A 25,698-nucleotide genomic window follows, 5' to 3' on the forward strand; every position below is an offset into this window, starting at 1 on the left:
TCCAAACCATTTCCAACAATCCCCCACATGAATGGAATTTGATGACGATGGAAATGCAACAATATGCAAACTTTATCGAAAGAGTACAAGTCGAAAATATCTTGCATCAGGATAGGTAGCTTTCGGCCATGAACCTTCCCTAGTGATAACCTATCGGACTTACTAGCTAACCAATGGACGTGATGCCTTGAATTGTTCATCCGTTTGTGTAAGCCAAGACAATAGATTTCACACAAAATATCTTCTAACACATCGTGATTCTCACTGTTGTGTTCATTTTGGCCTTGAACGCTCCTGGTTTTCATGAGTGTTTCTAGAGAATTTAGCCTCTTCATTCTCATAGAACCGACCCCAGTTCAACATTCATATAGGTGATTTTTATTGTGAGTATCTCCTTATACTCGTCTTGACTTTATGCCTTAATCAAGATATAAGTAATCAATAAAAGCAAAGCTTATCCTTATGCCCTTGCAGACAACATATGCTGCAGATATCACTCTCACCATAGGAATGGGTAGGGACTCTTAATCCCTTGGTGATTTCTGACGAGCCATACATAACTTAGTTGTCCCTTTGAACTTAGTTCTTGGGATCTCCAGTCATATAAGTAGGGTTACCATTATGACGACTCTTATATAATAGGCTTTAATCTCATCCCTTTCGATAAACTATACAGTAGCTCTTTTGTCAAACATTTGGTTAACGGATCCGCAATATTCTCTCTAGATTTTATATAATCTATTGAGATTATTCCGTTTGACAACAATTGCCTTACGGTATTATGTCGACGGCGAATATGTCGTGACTTACCGTTATATATATGATTATGTGCCCTACCTATTGCAGATTGACTATCACAATGAATGCAAATAGCTGGCACAGGTTTTGGCCATATTGGAATGTCTTCTAAGAAGTGACGAAGCCATTCTGCTTCTTCTCCTACTTTGTCTAAAGCAATGAACTCGGATTCCATTGTGGATCGTGCGATGCATGTTTGTTTCGTGGATTTCCAAGAAATAGCAGCGCCTCCAAGAGTAAAAACATATCCACTTGTGAATTTTGAATCTTTAGTATTCGATATCCAATTTGCATCACAATAACTTTCAAGTACTGCTAGATATTGAGTAAAGTTTAAACCATGATCACGGGTGAATCTTAGATATCTAAGAACCTGAATGATCGCTTTCCAATGGTTTTCTCCGGGATTACTAGTGTACCTACTCAATTTACTGATAGCATAAGCTATATCAGGGCGAGTACAATTCATTAAGTACATTAGGCTTCCAATGATTTGGGAGTGTTTTAACTGAGACACCACATCACCTTTATTTTTTGATAAATAAAGACTGATGTCTACAGGTGTTCTAGTTACATTCAAATCATCCTTAATAAATTTATCAAGAATTTTCTCAATATAATGAGATTGAGATAATGCATATCCTTCAGATATTTTAATAATTTTCATTCCTAATATAACATCTGCGACCCCCATATCTTTCATATCAAATCTTTTGTTAAGCATTTACTTAGTTGATTTGATCATGTTTTGACTGCTTCCAATGATAAGCATGTCATCCATATAAAGACAAACTATGACATATCCTTGGTCAGTGTCTTTAACATAGACGCATTTGTCACATTCGTTTATCTTAAACTCATTAGTAAGCATTGCATGATCAAATTTTTCATGCCATTGCTTAGTTGCTTGTTTTAATCCATAAAGGGATTTTACAAGCCGACAAACTTTCTTTTCTTGCCCTGATACTACAAACCCTTTGGGTTGCACCATATAGATCTCTTCATTTAGATTACCGTTTAAGAAAGTTTTCTTAACATCCATTTGATATATTTCTAAATTAAACAACGCTGCTATAGCAATAAGCATGCGAATGGATGTTATTCTTGTCACAGGGGAATATGTGTCAAAATAGTCTAGACCCACCTTTTGTCTGTAACCTTTAACTACAAGTCTTACTTTATACTTGTCAATTGAACCATCTGCTTTCATTTTTCTCTTGAATATCCATTTATATCCAAGAGGTTTAGAACCTGGTCGAAGATCTACCAATTCCCAAGTATGATTTTGCATAATAGATTCAATTTCATTATTAACAGCCTCTTTCCACAAAGGTGCTTCAGGACATGTCATTGCTGCCTTAAAGCTTTGAGATTCATTTTCTAACAGGTATGTCAGAAAATCTGGACCAAAGGATTTTGATAGTCTCGCTCTCTTACTTCGTCTTGGTTCATCATCATTTAAATCCTGTTGGTCGAGACCATTACTAGTCTCTTATGTTTGATTGTCATTAGTCTCTTGACTTTGTGTACAATCATAAGTTCTTTTCAGTGAACTTAATTCCTGTCCTTTCTTGTAAGGAAAGACATATTCAAAAAACACAGCATTCTTTGACTCTATAATAGCGTTCACATTTATATTAGGTATTTCTAATTTATAAGTCAGAAACCAATATGCACTACTACTCTGAGCATAACCAATAAACACGCAATCTACTGTTTTTGGTCCAATCTTAGTCTTTTTAGGAACAAGAACTTCAACTTTTTCCAAACACCCTCACACTTTTAAGTATTTGAAGGAAGGCGGTTGACTTTTCCACAATTCATAAGGAGTGCTGTTAGTTTTCTTATAGGGTATTCTATTAAGAACATAATTAGCTGACAATATTGCTTCCCCCCACAAGTTCTGTGGTAAGCCTGAACTTAGTAACATGGCATTCATCATTTCTTTTAGGGTTCTATTCTTCCTTTCGGCAATTCCATTTCGCTATGGAGAATAAAGGACTGTAGTTTGATAAATAATGACATGTTGTGCACAAAATTCATTTAATGGTGCATCATATTCACCACCCCTATCACTTCTAACCATTTTAATGGTTTTACCAAGTTGATTTTCAACTTCTATTTTGTAGATTTTAAACATTTCTAAGGTTTCATCTTTACTTCTAAGTAAATAAACATAACAATATCTTGTGCAATCATCGATAAATGTTATGAAATACTTTTTGCCTCCACTAGTTTGAACAAATTTTAGATCACATACATCAGTATGAATTAATTCTAGAGGTTCGGTTTTCCTTTCAACCGATTCAAATGGAGCCTTAGTTAGTTTCGCTTCTACACAAACTTCACATTTATGATTAGGATTAATTTCAAACTTTGGTATATAATCTAAACCAATTAATCTACGATGTCCTAATCTAAACCAAAGCATCAAACTTCACATGTCCTAATCTACCATGCCATAAATTCGACTCAAGAATATAAGCAAAAGATGTGTTATTCTCATTCATAGCAACTTTTGGTACAACTGTCATTACATTTAGTTTGAAGAGACCATCACTCGTGTATCCCTTACCAACATACATACCACTCTTTGTTAATACAAATTTATCAGACTAAAAAACAAGTCTAAAACCATTTTTACTTAACAAAGAACCAGAAACTAAATTTTTCTAGATGTCAGGTACATGCAGTACGTTGTTGAGGGTCAGTTTTTTCCCTGATGTCATCTTCAAGATCATTTTCCCTTGTCCAGCCACAGTAGAAGTAGAAGAATTTTCCATGAAAAGTTGTTCACCATTTGCAGCCTCATTGTAGGTAGTGAACATTTTCTTGTCCGCACAAATATGACGAGTTGCTCCAATGTCAACCCACCACTCTTTGGGATTTCCAACCAAGTTAGCCTCAGACACCACAGTAGAGAGGTTGATGTCATTCACTCCGTCAGAGATGTAATCTAATTCAGTTACATTGGCCTGATTGGTATTCTTCTTGCTTATACTTTCATGATCCTTCTTAGGGCGGCGGCAGTCAGAAGCTCGATGTCCAGTTTTGCCACAGTTATAGCATTTTCCTTTGAATTTCTTGTTGTTATCGCCTTGTTTAGGACCATCTCCAGTAAACTTCCTCTTTTTGTTATGTGGTCTATGAACTTGTTCAACCACATTAGCCTTGGACTCAATAGGATTTTTTTCATTCCTCTTTTCAGCCTTTCAGTTATCTTCCTCAATTCTCAATCTTACAATTAATTCATTCATGGTCATCTCTTTGCGTTTATATTTTAAATAATTTTTGAAATCTTTCCAAGCCGGTGGTAATTTTTCCACTAAAGCAGTGACTTGGAAAGACTCGCTAAGAGACGTACCTTCTGAATGAATATCATGCAAAATTATCTGAAAACTTTGAACTTGAGAAATTACCGTTTGGGAGTCTATCATAACAAAGTCCAGAAATTTTTCGATAACAAATTTCTTCGTGCCGGCATCCTCTGTCTTGTATTTCTTCTCCAAAGAATCCCGCAATTCTTTTGCTGACTTCAGAGGACTGTAAACATTATACAGCATGTTGTCAAGGCCATTGAGGATGTAGTTTCTGCACAGGAAATCTGAATGTTTCCAAGCATCTACAGCGGCAACAACTTGCCGATCACTTTCACCCTCTTTAAGTGCTGGAGCCTCTTCATGGAGAAACCGGGTCAAATTAAGAGTTATAAGATAGAACAGCATCTTCTGCTGCCATCTCTTAAACTCAGTACAGTTAAATTTTTCCCATTTTTCTCCATGAGTTATTGGTACGTGAACATGGTTCTGGACAGGGACCGGTGTTAGTGTAACAATCGGCGTACCACTTCCAGTTGCTGTTCCAGTTGCAGTAGCCATAATCTCTAATTACAAAAATCAGAAAAAATTAAAACACGAATTAATTTTCTAGTTACTAAAACTAGAAAATAAATTATTACACAAAATAATTTTATTTTCCTTGTTACTTAAACTAGAAAAATAAAATACCACAATAATTTTCTGTAACACAAATTAATATTCTGCAATTGTTAATGACACCAGTATATTACTACTAGTTGTCAAAGAAAAGAGACAGTATATTACTACTATCTGTCAAATAGCATAAATCACTATTTATTTTTCCAACCAGAATATGTCTTTATGAAATCACAGAAAATTAAATACAATGAAGATACCAAAAATGATTTTGTATTAAGATTGTTAGATAATCTTTACTGTATTTAAATAGATTAAATTCTGTTGTGTACTAAACAACAACCAGAATATAAAGAAATAAAGGAAATGAGAGAATTTGTTTGATTACAAAAATCAAACTCGAAATAAAAATAAATGAATAAAAACAGATTTTATTTTGTTACCAAAACAAAATTAAAATCTGATTTAAATAAACAAATAAAACAGAATAATAAATTAAACAACTTACTTGATTAATTTATTCGAATTAATAATCTGATCAAGTCCAGTGTTTGACACTGTGTCCTTAAGACAGATTCGTCCTCTCCACGGTGCTTTCAGAATGTGGACGTCTATCTCCCAGGATGAAATGATCAACTACAAACAATAGCAGCACTACAAATTGTTTGCCTTACGAGAACACACTAAGTGTTTACACTCTTTCTTACAAGAAAATGAATGCAGCAAAATGCAGAGATTTATAGCAGAAGATGGAGTACGAAAATTGGAGTACTAATCCAAATGGGGGCTAGTCTATTTATAGACAAAATTGTGGCTGCTAGTTTTGAATTAAACAGGTGCAAAACCTGTTCAATTTAAACAGATAGGCACTGTTTGGACAGGTTAAAACCTGTTCACCAAAAAATAAAATTAAATTCAAATGTTTTTTGCCCAAAAATATAGGTACTGGGCCGAACAAGCCCAACCCAACCTCACACCACGCACCCGCGCCCAAGTCCAGCCGAACGGGACGGACGGCGGCGGTAGCGCGCGTGTGTGGTGATTTTTGGGTCCAATGAGTCTAGCCCATTTTCCCCATAACCTCCCTCTCTAAAACATTTGGGTACCCCTTAGGGCACACCCCAAGTACCACACCCATGCCTTATAAACCCATTCAAAACTTCCCATCAAATCAATGTGGGACAAGCCTTATTCAAACCTTTAAGGATTTTCTACCAAAACTCCATTTCCATGGATCATACTTTGGCTTCAATTTTCCATTCACTCGGTAATGGTTTTGAGCAACCAAATATACCACGTGAATCACAACGCGGCATAGAACGTGTTACCACTGTGACCCGCGAAAATCGACGCACGGGGCCCACCTAAAAAATAGACCAAAGTTGAAAAAAAATTCTGGTTTATCCAGAATTTTTTCAAACCATTTCCAACAAAACGTATTTGGCCCCCCCTCAAAACTCATAATCCTGGATCTGTCCCTGGTCACCGTTATCAACTTTGCGGTTATTTCAGAATTATTTATGAGATAGTACGGGTTTGATTTTTGGTTGCTCTGCTCTGTTGTTTTGTTTTTGATTTTTGAACTTTACCTTGATGGTTTTTGTTGTTGTGGTTTTATCTGTTGACGCCTTTGCCAACTTGTCTTTTCGGTAAAGTTATTAGCGCAATATGGCTTGGGTGCCTTGGCCCTTCTTCTGCTTTTCCTGTCCATATTTTCATTAGTAAAAAAATTTCATTGATAAAAAATAAAAATAAAACATAAAAAGTGGAGAAAGTATTGCCTAGTTTAGATTATACAAGATGGGGTATGAGAAGTATGGTTGGGCAAGCATTCATCCACCTGTTAAAATCGAATGACCTGAATTAGTCCGTCAAAAAATGGATGGTTTCAATGGTCCAAATGAATCAATGCGGGTGTATTTCTCTCAATCCACCTAAGTTCGGACAGATGGTTGATGAGAGGCTACCTAACCTAAGCCAATCTGCCAACACCCTTAAGAAAATAATGTTACGCTTTTTGTGTTAAAAAAATACCTTTTATTTAATAATTACATTAGCTATTTAATTATGAAAAATGAAACTTGAATTTTTATTTTTATTATAAGAAATGAAGAATAAAAAAATTCGTACCAAATAAGGCCCAAAATAGTAAAGAGAATTATTGGAAAGCAATTCGAAAAAATGCCCCAAAGTCTAAGGCCCAAACTGCTTAATTGTTTCGCATCCATCTGCCAATCTACACGGCATGCTCAATTTGTATCCGCTAACTAAGCGGATGGATGTAGATTGATTTTTCTCAATTTGCCTAAGTTCGAACGAACGACAAATGAGAGGCCCTCCAATCCTCGAGCACCACTATCCAGGCTAAGGCCATTGAGGCCTGTGCCTTAGGCCCCAAAAAATTGGTCCAAATAGGGGCCCCAAATTTAATAAGTGTCATAGTATATTACAAATTTAAATATGGCCCAAAATATTCTGTTAGACCATATTTATTTATAAGTGTGATTTGGCTCAATTAAAATTAAGATATCTACAAAAAAGTGTTGGTGGCCTAAGAAGAAGAATCCAAGCTCTCTCTCTCTCTCTCTCTCTCTCTCAAAGTGACAAAGAAAAGGAAGCATACCAAACATAAGCAAAGCTGAGTAGCAGCAGAAATTGATCAGAAATTGTCAACAGTGGCAACTCACTCTCTCTCTCTCTCATAGTAAGTCCCCCTCTCTCTCTCATCAAATTTTAATGGAATAAATAAATTTGTCCTAATGTTTTTCTACTTTCTTTCTTTTTTTATCAGATTTTCGCAGAATAATAAATTTGTCCTAATTTTTTTTGTAATTTCTTTATTTATCAGTTTTTAGTGGAATAAATAATTTTCTCCTAATTTTTTTATCCTAATTTTGTTTCATTAAATTATTTTGTTTATAATTTATTTTCTATCGGATATGAGATAATCAGTAAATTGTGATTTGTGGATTGAATTGTAATTATAGTCATGTTTTCTTGGAAGTATAGTTCTAGAGATGAAAAGAGAAAGAAGAATCTAAAAGTAGGACAATTAAATCAATCTCAATCAGGGGCACTTGATAAATATTTTGATCGTAAGAAACAAGTAGATTTGTTTGCTTCACATTGCTAGAATATTTCATTAATTAGATTTGTTGATCAATTAATTTGTTTTGTTAATTTGAACAATACCTTAAGGTTTTTTTTTGGGGGGGGGGGGAGGTACTCTACGATGAATATATTTTGATATCTATTTTAGTAGCAATCGTCGACAGTGATACCACACATGGTGTTTTATTATTATTATTATTATTTTATGAATATAGGCCGCTTTTTTGGTTTCGCTTTAGGCTCCTGAAAACTTAGAGCCAGCTCTGGCTAGCACCCCTAATGAGAAGTGTTGATTGATACAAACCTATCATTTCAATAATGTTTAACCCAACATAATTACCCTCCCAAGTTTAAGGATTAAGATTTCCTCCATTACATAGTTGTAATAGAGGATGTCCACTACATCATATAAGAGTTATAAAATAATAATAAGAATTTATCAATATTTTAAATTTAAAAAGAATCCTTACAAACCCTTGGGTAATGCAGTAGACATCTTCTATTATAACTTTGGAATGGAGAGAATTATAATCCCAAAACTCATAATCTCAATATTAATATCCTGAGTCTTAAAAGAAGGTATGCATGTGCCATGGTTTTTATGTCTTGGTTCATCCAAAATAAATATTTATTAATTATTTTATTAAAAAAGAACTTAAAAAAAATTAAGACAAAATCCGTTTTATCTCTTTATAGTTTAGCTTCAGGGCACCTTATTCAAAATAGTCAAACAGACCCCATATAATTTTAGATTAAAATGAGGAGCAAGCGACCATTTTTCATTAAAAATTCTCATGATGGTTAGTTAGGATTTGGACGGATTTGAATTAAAATACAAAATTAAAGAGTAAAATTATCACAATTAGAAGTACATGGATTACTACAGTAATATGCCTAATGTTTTGGAACATTTTTTTAAAGCATTTTGACAAGTATAAGATGGGTAAAGTTGTTAATTAATATTTGACTTCTGTTAATATAATATTTTCGATGATACTAATCAAATAGTAGTTCTATATTTTCATAAAAATTGATATAATATTGCATGGCTGAAAAATGATGACAATATGGACAAGATGTCTATTGCACTTATTTATTATTTAAAGGTGGAAAAAAAAATGGATAAGATGAAGAATAGTAGCATTTATTAATATAACTTGGCTTTTTTTCAATCAATATGATTTTTTATAAACATGTAATATTCAACGAGTTTTACACATTGAACGGTTCAGATTATCAAAACGAGACCCATGGTGGACTTTTACGAACCTAACAATACCCTCCAATCTGATCACAGACGAAAGAAAAGCCAGCCTCTTATCAAAAAACATTGACAAAATTGTTCATATATGGGATGAGAAATGTCAATAACCATGACTACTGACTAATCAATAATCTTCAATTGATATATGACAACGGTCCTATTTGGTAGAGCTTATTTTTAGCTTATTTCAGCTTTTAGCTTAATTTAAGTTATTTTGATGTGTTTGGTTCAGTTTAATAATACAGTTTATAACTTTTTGTAAGTCAAAAATCAAGTTATTTTTTGAGTGGAGGAGGAGAAACTTAATTTGTAAGTAAAAAATCAACTTATGTTCACAGTTATAAGTTATAATTACTTTCCCACAGCTCTACCAAACGGGGCCAACTTGCTCATAAAGTACTTGTTCTACCAAGAAAATTTAAGAACAAATTAATCAATTAGTATATATAAGATTACTGTGGAGGACTCCACAATGTTATACATACATTGAGTATCGGAGTTATGATATTAAATTAAAAGGGTATTTATTAATTATATTATTAAAAAAATTTATAAATATATTTCACATAAATTTTTACGATTGAGTTCAAGAAATATATATATATATATATATATATATTATTTGTAACTAATATATTATGACTAATTAAAAAAAAAAGTCATGGATATAAGTTTCAAAATAAATTATATAGTGATAAAGTAATTTTTTATACAAAATTTCAGAAAAATTCATGAATTATACTAGGGACTCCAAATAAATTACTAAATTTTTACCAAACCTCTCACATAGGTGTGAGACCCACACACATGTGATTTGTGTAGGTCCCATACCCATGTGAGAGGTTTGATAAAAAATTTGATATTTCATTTGGGGTCCATAGCATTTTTCAAAATTCACTATAAAAATACCATTAACATTTCACTATAAACAATATTTTATAATTTTTTTATTTAAAATATTTTCCTTATGTTTGCAAAAAAAAAAAAAAAAAAATATTCTAAAACCCAAGGAGTCACGTGACCCCTGGACCCTATTTGCCTCGGCTGCCGCATACTATTTCATAATTCTCCAACAAATGGTGTTGTTTGGGGCCATTTATATAATTTTTTTTTTTAAATTTAGTTTGATTTTAGTGTTTGTATCAAACTATTTAAGATAGTTTTTGAAAAAAACATAAACAATTTTAATAAATTAAAAAAAAATGATTATTTGAAAGCTGGCACATGCGTGTTTCTGACTTCCACTTTGTCATTATTAGCTATTAACTCATCTGCACTATATATTAAGCAAAAGTAGATTTTTAATCCCAAATCTTGTGGGAGTTTCAATCTCTTAATCTAAATTTCTTGATTTTTTTATTTAAAAAAAATGTTAGCATTTATTAACACTCTTAACTCCCAAGTCTTACTCTCATAATAACACTTTAATGCATTAAGAACAAGCATAAAAAAAATTCTTTGAAATCCAACACATATGATTATTATCCCTCATAATAACACTATAATGCATTAAGAACAAGCATAAAAAAAAATTCTTGAAAAGTCCAATACATATGATTATTATCAAAATATTAAACTTTAATATAATATAATAAAAAAAACATTTAATTCCTTAAAAAGTTCAACACATATGATTATTATCAAAATATTAAACTTTAATATAATATAAAAAAGGAAAAAAAAAAGACATTTAAAAAAATATATTTAAAAATTACAATTCACATATATAAATAATTGTAAATATAATCCGTGTATAGCACGAATGATATGCTAGTAATAATTATCTGAAAACACAATAATCCTCTATTGAGTATTCAAAGGTAATAATAGCCGTTACTCTCCATCTCTCTTTTCTTTCCAGGAAAAAAAAATCCAAAAAATAAAATAAAACAAAATGTTTAATATTGGTCAAATTTCATTTTTTAAAATTTTTTAAATTTCCTAACTTTTGTAACAAAGCCAAAATGCTTACGCAACATATTGATTTTGTGGGGGTTTTTTTTTTGGGGGGGGGGGGGGGAAGATGTATAAGATTTCTTATAAGAAATCTGTTGTAATATTGGTCAAATTTCAATCAATAAAGTTATTCACTCAGGATATTTGTCAAGCCTTTCATCTAGAATTGAAAAATGTGATTGAGATTAATTAGCATTTCGTAAGGTCTATGCATAGAATGAATTTGAATTATACATTCATACTTCGAGGCAAAATTTGGATCACATATTATTTAATTTTAATTCTCAAATGCATGCCAAGAACAACTATTGTAATATTGGTCAAATTTCAAATGTCAAATGCCATGCAAGAAGGTTGCTTCGTATTTGGCTAGCTAGGAATTTTATGCGGCCTAATTTGATAAGGAAAGCCATGAGGCAGTGGTTAGAATAGTCATATATATGGCACAAAATTCTAAAACAATAAAGATGAAGAATCCAGGGTTCACGTTATCTTAGTTTTCATGGCTACTAGCTAACTATAAATAGCAAAACTTGTATCCTCTTATTAACTCTAGAAAACAACAAAGATGAAGACTACCACCACCTTGTTGCTTTCTCTTGTTTTTGTTCTTCTTTTTTCAACTTCATGGGCTCATACTCATGAAGATTTTCTCCAATGTCTTTCCCTTCATTCTCCAAACACAACCTCAATCTCAAAACTAATTTACACTCCAAACAACTCTTCATATTTATCTATCTTGCAATTCTCACTACAAAATTTGAGATTCGCAGAACCACCAACACCAAAACCTCTAGTCATTATCACACCATTGCATGAATTGCAAATCCAAGCAACTATCTATTGTTCCAAAAATCATGGAATGCAAATTCGGGTTAGAAGTGGTGGCCATGACTATGAGGGTCTTTCTTATGTTTCTGAGGTCCCTTTTGTCATTGTTGATCTTATAAACCTCCGGTCCATCACTATCAATGCTGAAAACAACACTGCTTGGGTTGAATCTGGCGCGCGTATTGGGGAACTTTATTATAGAATTGCTGAGAAAAGTAAAACCCTAGCTTTTCCTGCCAGTGTTTGCCCTACTGTTGGGGTTGGTGGACACTTTAGTGGGGGAGGGTATGGCGCGTTGTTGCGAAAGTATGGCCTTGCTGCTGATAATGTCATCGATGCTCGCATTATCGATGTTAATGGCAACATTCTTGACAGAAAATCCATGGGTGAAGACCTTTTTTGGGCTATTAGAGGAGGTGGAGGGGCTAGTTTTGGAGTCATTCTATCATGGAAAGTAAAGTTGGTTGTTGTTCCATCAACTATCACTGTTTTCACACTTGACAGGACTTTAGAGCAAAATGCAACCAATCTTGTTCATAAGTGGCAATACATTGCCCACAAGTTCCTTCATGAATTATTCATTAGAGTCTTCGTAAGGAGAGTGAATTCAGGCCAAGATGGGAAGAAAAAAACAATCCAGGCTACATTCCAGTCTTTGTACCTTGGTGGAGTTGACAAGCTCATCCCATTGATGCAAGAAAGCTTCCCTGAGTTGGGATTGACAAAACAAGACTGCACTGAAATGAGCTGGATCAAATCGATCCTTTATTTCCATGGCTTTACCAATGGAGAACCCCTTGAAGTCTTGTTGAATAGGACTCAAACATCTGTGTCATACTTCAAAGCAAAATCAGACTATGTGAAGGAGCCCATTCCAGAGACCGGGTGGGAGAAGATTTGAAAAAACTTTTATGAAGAAGAGGCAGAGACGGCTCAGATGATCTTTAGCCCATATGGTGGAAAAATGGATGAGATTTCAGAGTCTTCAATTCCTTTCCCACATAGGGTTGGGAATATTTACAAAATCCAACACTTGGTGTCTTGGCAAGAAGAGGGAGAAGAAGCTTCCAGAAGGCATATAAATTGGATTAGAAGGCATTATAGTTACATGGCTCCCTATGTTTCAAAGTTTCCAAGAGCTGCATATATGAACTATAGAGATCTTGATGTGGGAGTGAACAACAAATTGGGAAACACAAGCTATGCACAAGCAAGCATTTGGGGCTCCAAATATTTCAACAACAATTTCGATAGATTGGTGCAAGTCAAGAGCAAGGTTGATCCTAGCAATTTCTTTAGGCATGAACAAAGCATTCCATCCACATGGAGGAAGAATGGTGGTTAGGGAATCTTGGGCAAAGGAATTATGATTTACATTTTATTATGTTGGCCTAAATAATTATGAGTCAGAAAAAGTATTCCAAAGAGTAAGCAGAAAATGAAGTGTGTGGATCAGATTTATAATCTATACCATATACTTTAGTTTGTGACTACGTGTGGGATTACTTTTTTATGATTTATTTTTCAATAAATGTAGTGGTTCATGTCCAATAAAGTTTAATAGCTTGAATTGCATTTATAGAATGAGTAGTATAATATGATTTCATTTGTTTAGTTATGTTTAGATTTTGGATTTGAGATATGATTCATAGAAGAAATTAATAAGTGGACCTATTATCTAATAGGTCCTATGAGAATTAATGGCAATTTTCATCAAACACCATTAAAAAAAAGTCACTAATTGTTAATTTTCAGGTACAGTTTGAAAATTATCACAAAAAATCACCAAATATAAGTTTTAGCGACAGTTTTTAAAAATCGTCACAAAAAAGTCACTAATTTTCAATTTTTAGCGAAAGATTGGAAAATTCGTCACAGAAAAACATCATTAATTGTAAGTTTTAGTAACAATTTATAAATACCGTGATAAAAAAATCACTAATTGTCAATTTTTATTTTTAGTGACATGTGCAAAATTTTGTCACAAATTTATTTTTAGCGACAATTTTATTAGGATTTATTTTCAATAAGACTTAATGAAAATTAAATCCAACTATTAGATTCTATCGATAATTTATCTAAAATAAAAAACTAAAATTTTATCACTTTTTCCTTCTCGTTTCATTTTTCTCTGCAAAAATTTAAGATTTAATCATAACTTTAATAATGGAGAGAGTCAACTACGTAATTTATTTGGTAGTTATTGGAGTTATAGGGGTTGTTCGTAATTTTTGTGGTGATGGTTGGACTTGGTCCGTATTAGAAGTTTGAGTTATTTTTTGTGATTGTTATTGGACGTGGTAGCTATCGACCTTTCAGTTATGGTTAGATTTTAATTGCTCAATTCGATAAGATGTCATGTTTAGTTTAATTTTTAAAAATCTGTTTAAATTTTATTTTTAAATTAAAAATTAATTTGGTGAAAGAAATAAAAAATCAAAAACACTTACTATTTTAACATAATTTTGTCTTTTGTGAGGTTAGAAATAATATTTAAATTTTAAAAATATTTTTATGCCTATATTTTTATCAAATTAATTTCTATTTTTTTTAAAAAAAATTTGAAATTTTTTTTCTCGAAAATAAACCATACAAGGGTGATGTTTCTTCTATTTATAATTAATCTTTTACTAACTGACCCCCAAAAAAAAATGTGGGTCTTTAAATTGTTAATGAGTAAAAACATTACTTTGAGGTTGTATTAGGTTCAAAAATTTATGAGGAATTCAAAAAGAAAAAAAAAAGAATAGAAAAGTATAAATAAAATATACTTATATTTTATCTAATTTCACACATTTTTTATTTTTATTTTTCAAATCTCTCTCCATATCCTTAAAACCAAACACAAGAGCATGAGATGGTTGGGCCATGGCTATAGATGATAGTTATCAAGTTAGTGGAATTCCCATGCAGTGGTGGGTTGTACTTTTATTGGGCTGTTTGTAAAGAAAAGACTTCGGCCCGAAAGTGGTGGGCCTTTTGAGCTGAAATATTGGGCTTCTAAAGAGAATATTTATCAGTGCACAGTATCTTTAATTTCTGCAATTTGGAGTTCAATAAAATGGTTGTATGGGATTTGATTCTTTAGAAACCTTTTGGGGCTTGTTGAATATATTTTTTTAAAACCTAAGATGTCCAGTCTCATTTAATGAAGGGCGACTGACCCAAAGGTCCAAGCCCAACATATCATACCCCATTTAGACCCAAAACAAATTTAATACTCCATTAAGTCCTCAAATTAACAATAAGACGAAAATACCCACAATATATCATCCAATTTACACGCGCGCAACCATCTCCCACGTCCCCATCATCTCAGTCCGATCACTACACTGTCACGTCTCCGCCGCTCGAAATCAACTCCTCAGTCCTCCATCTCTCTTCCGTTCAACTCCATCCCCTCTGAAACCCTAACCCTAACCAGAAAACGTAACCGTTCATCTTCATCACCCACAATCATCTCAGCCTGATCAGTACACTGTTACATCTCCGCCGCTCGAAATCGCATTCTCAATCCTCCATCTCTCCTCCGTTCGACTCCATTCTCTCTGAAACCCTACCCTAACCACAAAACCAAACCGTTCAACTTCAACACAACACCAAGCCGTTCATATTCTCCAATCGGCGACTCTCAACAACACGAAGAACCATCACCACTCTGAAGAGATTTCATAGTTCCTGACTTCCGATTCACAAAAATGGGGAAAAAAAGTAACATCTCTCTTCACCTATTCATTATTTTTCATTCACATTTGTACATCATTCTTTAATATTTCTTATATACACATTTTACATACTTCCAAATGTATAAACCCTCTTTTAATATATATATAGTCCCCTGTTTTTCAACATTCTAAACACTGTTTTTGCACATAAATCCCTGTTTTTACACATTCAACACCTTATTCTTATTCTTGTTGTTCAATATTGGCTTCTCTTATTCTTATTTTTGAATTTTTAATCTTCTTGTTGTTATTGTTGCTTTTTACAAAATACAATGGGCTGTTCCTATTGTTCATACTGTTTCCTTATAAAAACTGCAACATCATAGTGTTTCATTTCATCACTATACAAGCAACATATCTAAATTTATTCAAACTGCAAATGAAACTGCAAAATTACACGGTTTAACCAGTACTCAAAACAAATAGCTAACTTATTATAAAGTGCAAATCAAACTGTCAAATTATACAGTTTCGTAACTCTTACCAACAAAATACAAATAACTTCATATTAAACTGCATATAAAACTTCAAAATTATATAGTTTTGTCATTATATTACTCATACCCTGTTGTCACTTTCATTTTTTCAGAAATAGCTGTTGGAAGATATTGGAAGAAACAAACCCGTATGCCCACAAATCCAATCAGGGATTTAACCATCTCCCCTTTTGAAAGTCCCTCTCCTGTATCCACTCAAATGCCACCACCATCTCCCCATCCACAAAAAACCAAACCACCACACCCAAAAACAACCAAACCCAACAGACCCCACCAAAAAACCCACAAAACAACCACACCACCTACAAGAAAAAGCCCAAGAACTACACCACAGACCCCACCCACCCAACAAACACCAACCACACCTCCAACCACAACAAAAACAAACAAAAGAAAGCCAACAAAAAACCAAGAAGCTCCTCCAACCAAAAAAAGAAAGCTCCAAGAAAGCCAATCAACTCCCAAAACAAAAACCAAGGCATCAAAAGAAAAAAAAGCAGCAGTCCCTGCAAAGAGAGTCCAACAATTTAATTATCGTTCCAACATCGGAACGGTAATCAAACTGTTGAAGGGAGTCAAATTCACAAAAGCCCAACAGACAGAGCTGCAAAAAAATCCCTTTTTGGCCCCTTATAAATGCTCTCTCCTCAACACAACTGAAGGCCTCTTGGTGCAGATGCTACAATTCCATTGTAGCAGAAATGACAACACTCTACAACAAAAGAAAAAGATCATTTGTACTTGGCAAAAAGGAAATGAAACTCAGAACCAGTGATGTCAAGCTCATTTTTGGTATCGACTGTGGAGAAGACAGCATCACCACCAAATCCTATGCAAGACCAAAGGATTTTGAGCTTCCATTTTACAAACGAAGATGCAAATCAGTCAAGAGATTGGATGGCAAGTCTTTGACCAAAATGTTTCAACAAACAAAAAAAGGAAAATCAACCAATGATTGTCAAGATCTTGCAAGGGTAATCACCCTTTACTTGTGCTTGAAACTTCTCATGCCCACAACAGGCCATACACTCAGTTGGAGTTTCCTCAACTATGTTGACAATCTCAACAACATCAAGAAGTACAATTGGGTTGAGGCAATAAAAGACACACTGATGAATTCAATGGCAAATGCAAACAACAACCCAAGGCATGTCACTGGATGCGTCATGTTACTCTTGGTAAACACATTACTCAACTACTTCCCACAAAAATATCAGACATCCACCTATTTCTAACTATCTAACATATTTCAACTTTTTTTTTTTCTTTTACAGTACTGGTACTGTGAGCACAGTAAACTCCTCCGACCATCCAACAAAGAAGGCTTCCCAAGGTTTATGAAATGGAACCTTGGCAAAATGTACTCCAAGTGGAAACACATCAGCCTCGCTCACTTTGAAAAGGTATTCAAACTCTTCTATACTATCCTAGCACAAATCTATTCAACACTCCTTTCATATTCATTGTAGTACAAATCATATTATGAAACTGTGAAAATTTTCAGTTTCAAAGCACACACTTCTTTAACATCACTCATGTTATGAAACTGTAACATTTTTCAGTTTCAAAAAACATATTTCGACACTTAACCCACATTACTCACAGTAAACTCATCTTATGAAACTGACCAAATTTACAGTATTACTGATATATGCCACATCGTTCCAATGCAGGTTAACCAAAGTGCTTTAACCCCAACTGAACAAGAAATACAGTTATTGCATATCAATCAAAGCACATCAACAGACTTTTCAGCAAAGAAACAAGACCACAAAAAGGACAATAAGCAAAAAAAGAAAACAAAATAAACAAAAAAAAGAACACTTCTAGACAATGATGAGGATGACTTTCTCGAAGAAGAACATCATTCAGAATCAGAATCACAATCAGAACAAGAAGCACAACAAAAAAAAAAAAGAAAAAGAAAGCAAAAACCACAAGAAGAACCACAAAGTGATGAACAAGAAGAAAAGAGTGATGATGAAAAAAATCAAGTGACTGATGAAGAAAAAACTGATGAAAAAGAAACTGAAGAAGAAGAAGAAGAAACTGAAACTGAAGAAGAAGAAGAAGAAGAAGAAGAACACCTTGATGAAGAAGAAGACCAACAACAAGAACAAGAAGAACAACAAACAAACCAACACGAAGAAGTCAATGAACAAGAACTGACAAACCAATAAGAAGAACTGCAAGAGAAATCTGACATACTTCATGCACAAGGTAAACTATTGTCTAATACTAAAGCATACTGCAAAATTTCATTAAACTAACCAAAACACAATCCAACATTTTTATAGGTCATGACCAACCACAAACACCAACCAAAGAGGACGGCAAGGACAAGCTCATATCAGCCCTGAGAGCACAAATGCAAGAAATGGAACAAAAATTCATGGCTGAATTGCGTAAAAAAGAAGATCAATTGAAGGAAATGTCCACCAAAAAAACTGGCAGTCCCCAACAAAGATCCATGGTCAAGAGAATCAAACAAAAATCAAGAAAACAAGCACATGACCCAGATTTTGAATACCAATCAATGACCAAACCCAAAGAAGATGCAACAAACAAGACACAAACTGCTGCTGATGTACCCAAACCAACACAGGGTACCAATGAAGAAAAAGAGAAGAAGAATGACAACAAAAAAGATGGTGCTCATGAAGCAAAACACAATCCAACATTTTTATAGGTCATGACCAACCACAAACACCAACCAAAGAGGACGACAAGGACAAGCTCATATCAGCCCTGAGAGCACAAATGCAAGAAATGGAACAAAAATTCATGGCTGAATTGCGTAAAAAAGAAGATCAATTGAAGGAAATGTCCACCAAAAAAACTGGCAGTCCCCAACAAAGATCCATGGTCAAGAGAATCAAACAAAAATCAAGAAAACAAGCACATGACCCAGATTTTGAATACCAATCAATGACCAAACCCAAAGAAGATGCAACAAACAAGACACAAACTGCTGCTGATGTACCCAAACCAACACAGGGTACCAATGAAGAAAAAGAGAAGAAGAATGACAACAAAAAAGATGGTGCTCATGAAGCAAAACAACAGCAGAAAGAAAAGATGCAAGAACATATTGGCCAAGAGAAACCAGTTGCTGCTGAAACAAACCCAAAAGAGCATGCCAATCAAAAGAAGACAAATCTTCAAGTATTGGAAAGTGATGATGATTTCCAGGAAGAATCAATCCCAAACAAGCCACTCACCATTTCATGCCGCAAAACAAACAAGGTTTGGCATAGCCTATCCAAAAAAGACCAAGACCAAATTCAACTCATCAACAACACACAATCAACTGCTTGTGTCTGGTCTGGCAGCGAAGATGAAAACTGCGTATACTTTTCAGATATATGCAGATTGACCAACAGGGAACCCTTATATGGGAATGTAGGTCTCCAACTGCACAATTTTACAGTTTCTGTACATATTCAATAACCTATTCCACAAACCTAACACATTCTCATATATAACATGTTTCAGGTCATTGATGCCTTCTCAGAAAAGCAATTGGCACTCCAACCAACCATTGAAGAATTTGAGAAAAACGATCTAGTCTTTGCAAGCAATCCATACGCAGGAAGATCTTACGTTTTCTCAACACTCATCAATGTAAGCAAAACTTAACATACCTTACAACTGCAAAATTTTCTACTTTATCAACATGTATTACTACATAGTTTTATGACATATTTCAAACATATATATGACTTACAGACTCCACTACAAAACCAAGATCAAGCACTGAGAGAAAAACTGATGGACAGCCATTTTCCAGAAGCAATGAAAAACAGATATATCCATTTCCCAATCAACCACGACAACCATTGGACAATTGTGGTCTTTGACAATGCTGATGGAATATGGAGACACTATGACTCTTTGACACAGGAAAAGATTGCCACAACAAGCACTTTGAAATTGCAAAGCAAATTGTAAGCTAAAATAAAATTTCATACTTAGTTCCATTCCTTTACAAACATCTCAACTCATCACTATAACTAACAAAAACACCCGCTAACTATTTTGTAGCAACAACATCAACTGAGATGGAATAAAGCATTACTCAGCAAACAGGGAAACATGTTTTCATCTCAAGAGTGCGAGACAGAAATTGCATCAATTGAGGAATGCCCACAACAAACCCCACACTCGTAAGATACAAAATCCATAAACTAATCTTCCAATATGCTAATTTTTGCAGTTTCACCTAACTAATTAACTTCATCTCAAACATTGCAAGAATGATTATGCAATTGCTGTCTGCAATGTTATCAACCAATATCTCAACTGGCAACCTGTGCAGAAAAAACTTCGTCCAACTGAGTGGGTCAAATTTCGAGCACAAATCATCAATCAATTCCTCAATGATGAGAACCGATCTTGGAAACTCGAGCACTACCAAATGTTGACAAAACATACCAAACCATAGAAACAATGAACAAACTTCTTAACAATACAAATATTCAAGGGAACATATCTTTGAACCCTTTTTTTATTTTATTTTTTTTATTTTATTTTTCTTTTTTAACATGTGACAAGTACTTTATATACTTTTGGGAATGATCTTTTTCTGGTTATCATGGTTATGGTGAAAATGATTGATGTTGTTGTTGCTCTTATTATTATTATTATTATTATTATTATTATTGTGGTTCTTCTTCTGATTGTTTGTCTACCTGTTTGTGGTTGCATATATTTTCATACAGTAAAGGTTGATTCTAATAATTCTTCAAACTGCAAAATTTTTCAGTTTCATCAGCTTGTTTCTAATAATTTTTAAAAATGCAAAATTATGCGGTTTCATCAGGTTGTTTCTAATAATTCTTAAAACTGTAAAATTATACAGTTTTATCGCTATGAAATATGAACTGCGTTTCCATATTATACTGTTTCAATAAGAAATTTTCAACAACCTTCTCTGCATTCCATAAAAATAAAAAACAAAACCAGACTATTAGAAAACAACTTCAATAAGTAAAAAACACATCAACAAACAAAAAACAATTCAACCAACTTTATTCATTACTTCCATAATACCAAGTATCACATTTTTTATTATCATAATTCCTCAAATTCAAATACAAATCCAAAAGAATAGATTGTGGCCTCAAATAGCAGCATTGCACGTCTTCTTATTGTGATTCCCATATTTCAAGCACCTCCCACACTTGATTTGCTTCACATTCTCACCCCTTGAAGGTATCCTCTTCTTCTTGTTCCGCCCGGGCTGCTTCTTCGTTATAGGAGGTTTGATAACCGAACTACTGGCACCATCAAAGTCAAATCTCTCACTTGAAGGCACTGGATAAACAGATTCCTTGTATGACTCTCTAAAACAATCTACATGAAAAAAAGGATCAATGAAACCATACACATCTCTACCACTACTACGCAAAGCATGCACAGCATGACAACAAGGAAAACCATTCAATTGCCATTCATGGCAAGAACAAGTTTGTCTACCAATATCAACATAAAAAGAAATAGAAGAATGAATCTCAAGCACAGTATCACTAGCAACAATCACATCCCAAGACTTAGCTAGCTCCAAAGAGTCCACCAACTTCTTTTCCATAACTGGACACAATTTCGTAGTCCATCTTCTAGATTCAGCTCTTCTATCCGACAATTGAGTCATGATTTGAACCCTAATCATATCAACCATACAAGTAATAGGCAACTCACGGGCCCCACCAATCCAATTATTGTAAGACTCGGCAGCATTAGATGACATCTCACCATATCGTTTCCCTCTAAAAAATGCATTGGCCCACTTATCATTTTGCAAACCATCCAACATATTATCAACTCTACCATTCCCAGCAATACGCCTCAATTTCTCCATATAATGTTGGAAAGAAGCAACCGTTGGCGCATAAGCACATTTAACTAATATTTTCATCAAACACAGCTTATAGTTAGTACGAAGTCCCACCAATTTGTCAATCAAATTTCTCTTCAAATGATTCAAGCAATAAGCATGATGTGCATTGGGGAAAACCACTGAAAGAGCGTCTAGCAATCCATGTTGACGGTCCGACACAAAAGTCAATCTCCGGCCTGAACCAACAGCCTTCAACAACTGACTTAAGAACCACATCCAATTATCTTGATTTTCAGCGTCAACAATCGCAAAAGCCAAAGGAAACAAACCTGCAAACAAAACCACATGAAACTGCAAAAATTAGCAGACTCACAATACAATAACACACTGACAAACTAAACCAATACTAACTGCAAATAAATACATACCTTGATTACCATCCTTTGATGTTGCTGCAAGCAAATGCCCCTTGTAACGCCCCTCCAAAAATGTACCATCAACAAACAACAACGGACGACAAAATTGAAAGCTATACAAACATCCATAAAATGCCACAAACAACCTCCGAAAACACCCACTACTTTCATCCACATCTAATTCAAACACACTTCCCGGATTCGTTCTCATAGCCGTCTCAAGGTACCATCGAAGCTGGTCAAAAGAAGTTGCAAAATCACCAAACAACCCACCTCTTGCCTTATCAACTCCTAACCATGCAACCCGATAAGAAACATCTATACCATATTGCTTCTTCAACTTTTTTTTAACTTCAATAGGACGAGTCAACGGATTATCACTAATATCATTTTGCACAATATCAGACACAAGTCTAGAACTAACCATTTTGCTACAAGATCTACGAGCAACAACCCCACAAGTATGCACATTATCCAACTTCATTATAAAAAAAAACACCAGAATCCATCAACACCCTTCCATGTACAAACCATTTACAACCCGTAGACGACTTCATCATACATTCAGCGGTTACTCTTGTTGCATCATTCTTCAAATAATTCACTGCAAAACCACACTAAACCGCATACTTAGCCAATGCAATGCGGAACCCCGACACTCCACCTTCAAATTCTTAACCAACACTATGTATAATCCCCTTCCAACTAGCAGACAACAAAACTCTCTCTAGTTCTGGATAAAAACTACGCAACAAACCACCAACATCATCACAATCATTCACAAAAGAACTCTCACAAGTTACAGAATCAATCCTACAAGAATTACCATCATCAACCTCCACAACTCTCTTATCCCCCACAATAACATCAACAACATGACAACCACTACCACCTACCATTAATAGCATATTCCCCAAATCATCATCACATTCAACAATACAATTAGAATATCCAGGAACAGAGAAAAACAAACAAAAGTTACCAACACTCAAATCCTTGAACTTCGCACATATTTTCTCAACAACTTCATCATAACTACATCCGTCACTAATCTTAATAGCAGCACAACAATTACTGTATTTGCACATTAACATGAAACACCGCTCCATACTACAAAATCAGAAACCAATAAACAATTGTTCACAGATTCCAAACTGCAAAATTATGCAGTTACAACATATCAATAACAACAGTGCACAATTTACAATTCCAAAACTGCAAAATTATACACTTACAACATATCAGTATCAAAACACCAGAATTCACAATTCCAAAATACAACTTCAAAACACATTACACTATACGACAAACAAAATCAACAAAATCAAAATCAAACAAACAAAATTCGCCAAACACAAACCACATATCACGCAAATTTGCTTATATATATATACATACATACATATATATCGACAAATACAAACCACATACACACACAGACATATATATATATACATATATATGTATATCTATGTATCGACTGATACATACATACACATACATATATCTATCACCAGAGAGAGAGAGAAAGAGAGAGAGAGAGAGAGAGAGACAACGTACGAAGATATCGCCTGTACACAGAGATTCAAATCGCATAACCAGATCCACCTCACAGCACAATAAGATCGACCACACAGCACAATGAAATCGCCACAACGAAGAGAAATCGAGATCGCGGAGACGAAGATTTGATTTCCTTTTTTTCAACGAAGCAAAAATTTGATTTCTCACGTATATAATGATCTCAAAACAAAGGGTAACACAGTCATTTAAAAATACGAAAATAAAAAACGGGACCTCTGGGTATAAAACTAAAAAAACTGTGGACCTATTAAACTATTAAAAATAAATTGGGATTAGAAGGGAAATAGATCCCCTTCATAGGACTACATGGTAATTTTCCCTTTAATGAACTTCAGTACTTGTAGTTCCTACATATCTTATGTATTCACCAATAAATTATAATATTCTTTTTTCCCCATCATCCTCTTATCTTCTTTCTTTCTACAATATTTTTCCAAGAGCCTTATACTCTCACCACCATTGTTATCGTTGTCGACCACCGCCACCATCGTCATCCAGTAGTCACTACCACCGTCATCGTCTACCCACCACCGTCACCGTTATGTTCCACTTGACATTCACTACCACTACCAACAATTTGCACTTCACCGTCACCAATCTACTACTACTATTCATGAACCATCTCCACCATTACCGATCTACACTCTACATCTCCAATCGCCACTCTACCATGGTTGATTCACCAATCTAGTTCTAAATCTATACCAATCTATTTGTTTCAATGGTCCTGTTCAAAAAAAAAAGAAAAAAAAAGTTGTTTCAATGGTAAAATCCACTCCAAATAACTCCAAGCAACAGTGTTTTTTTAGATCTTACCCCTCTTCCTTTTCTCTATGTCTTACCCCTCTTCCTTTTCTCTATGTCTTTATTTTTAAATCATATCTGCTGCTAATTTATTTTTCAATGATAAATATATCAATCTTTGGTTTTGAATGCGTATGTAGGATATGAGTGTCTTGTGAGTAAGTGATTGTAAGTGTGAATGTGAAGGAGTAAATTGGCGTCTGTAATTTTTTACAAATCACTCAGTGATAAATTTATTACAAATACATTTAGTGAAAATTATCACTGAATGTATCTTTAATTCTTTTGTTGATTTTGTATTGATCTATATGATGGTGAAGACTAATGAAAACTATTTGCTAGTAAAACTTTAGGTTGCGTTTGGATGAACTTTAGAGTTATGATTTGAAAATAGAGTTGTATTTTGAATTTATGAGTTTTGAAATTATGATTTGAGTGTGAAAAATTTGTTTGGTTATGAGTTTTGAAAAGAGTTTTGAATTGGGTTTGAATTAAGTAATGTGACATATGATATTTGATTCAAAAATTTACAACTTGTAACCAAACACACAACCCAAAATTCTATTTAAAGCTCATAAATTTTTTTTTAAAAATTTCCAAAATATTTTTTATTTAAAATATAAAAATAACAGGTGCCAAAATAAAAAAAACATGAACACTGTTTCGGCCAACCGGTCGGACGTCCGGAAGGATGGCCGGATAAACGTGTTTTGAAAAGTGGGTATGGAATCAATTTTTAAAAATTGTAAACATACAGAGCACTCAAATCATATTGTGGAATCATATTTGGAAAGCTCTACCAAACACAACCTCTCTCTCTCTCTCTCTCTCTCTCTCTCTCTCTCTTATTGCTACTGGAATTAAGGAGGTAGTGGGAATAGTAATGTGGTGGAGATGAACATTTGTTTTTGTTGAAAAATGGTCAGAAAAATTGTGAC

The 25,698-nt window shown here is 34.0% G+C and overlaps 3 protein-coding genes and 1 pseudogene across 3 annotated transcripts; 3 read left to right on the forward strand and 1 right to left on the reverse strand.

Moving 5' to 3' along the window:
* Window positions 1-11,616: 11,616 nt before the first annotated feature.
* Window positions 11,617-13,479, forward strand: LOC114258489 (berberine bridge enzyme-like 18). The gene has a single exon (XM_028198440.2). It carries the CDS (start codon window positions 11,633-11,635, stop codon window positions 12,794-12,796), a length of 1,164 nt encoding a protein of 387 aa, XP_028054241.2. The 5' UTR covers window positions 11,617-11,632; the 3' UTR covers window positions 12,797-13,479.
* On the forward strand, window positions 12,860-13,240 carry LOC145799268 (cannabidiolic acid synthase pseudogene; annotated as a pseudogene).
* A 2,867-nt stretch (window positions 13,480-16,346) lies between the features above and the next one.
* On the forward strand, window positions 16,347-17,925 carry LOC145799269 (uncharacterized). The gene is made up of 3 exons (XM_082888815.1): window positions 16,347-17,295; window positions 17,392-17,520; window positions 17,791-17,925. Exons 1-3 carry the CDS (start codon window positions 16,819-16,821, stop codon window positions 17,923-17,925), a joined length of 741 nt encoding a protein of 246 aa, XP_082744941.1. The 5' UTR covers window positions 16,347-16,818.
* A 3,080-nt stretch (window positions 17,926-21,005) lies between these two features.
* LOC145799043 (uncharacterized) lies at window positions 21,006-22,889 on the reverse strand. Its single transcript, XM_082888615.1, has 2 exons — window positions 22,385-22,889; window positions 21,006-22,285 (listed from the first exon to the last, which is right to left on the reverse strand). Exons 1-2 carry the CDS (start codon window positions 22,854-22,856, stop codon window positions 21,240-21,242), a joined length of 1,518 nt encoding a protein of 505 aa, XP_082744741.1. The 5' UTR covers window positions 22,857-22,889; the 3' UTR covers window positions 21,006-21,239.
* Between the last annotated feature and the right edge of the window lie 2,809 nt (window positions 22,890-25,698).

This window comes from Camellia sinensis, chromosome 9, assembly GCF_055761805.1.
Source record: "Camellia sinensis isolate YWXY chromosome 9, ASM5576180v1, whole genome shotgun sequence".
NCBI classification, from domain to species: domain Eukaryota; kingdom Viridiplantae; phylum Streptophyta; class Magnoliopsida; order Ericales; family Theaceae; genus Camellia; species Camellia sinensis.

Bases quoted from the DNA above. Each gene is read 5' to 3' on its own strand.
- LOC145799043 (XM_082888615.1), bottom strand. From the start codon at position 22,856: ATGAAGTTGGATAATGTGCATACTTGTGGGGTTGTTGCTCGTAGATCT. The intron at 22,286-22,384 runs GTATGTATTTAT...TTTTGTTTGCAG, and splicing joins ATCAAAGGATGGTAATCAAG to GTTTGTTTCCTTTGGCTTTT.
- LOC145799269 (XM_082888815.1), top strand. From the start codon at position 16,819: ATGACAACACTCTACAACAAAAGAAAAAGATCATTTGTACTTGGCAAA. The intron at 17,296-17,391 runs GTAAACACATTA...TTTCTTTTACAG, and splicing joins GATGCGTCATGTTACTCTTG to TACTGGTACTGTGAGCACAG. The intron at 17,521-17,790 runs GTATTCAAACTC...GTTCCAATGCAG, and splicing joins GCCTCGCTCACTTTGAAAAG to GTTAACCAAAGTGCTTTAAC.
- LOC114258489 (XM_028198440.2), top strand. From the start codon at position 11,633: ATGAAGACTACCACCACCTTGTTGCTTTCTCTTGTTTTTGTTCTTCTT.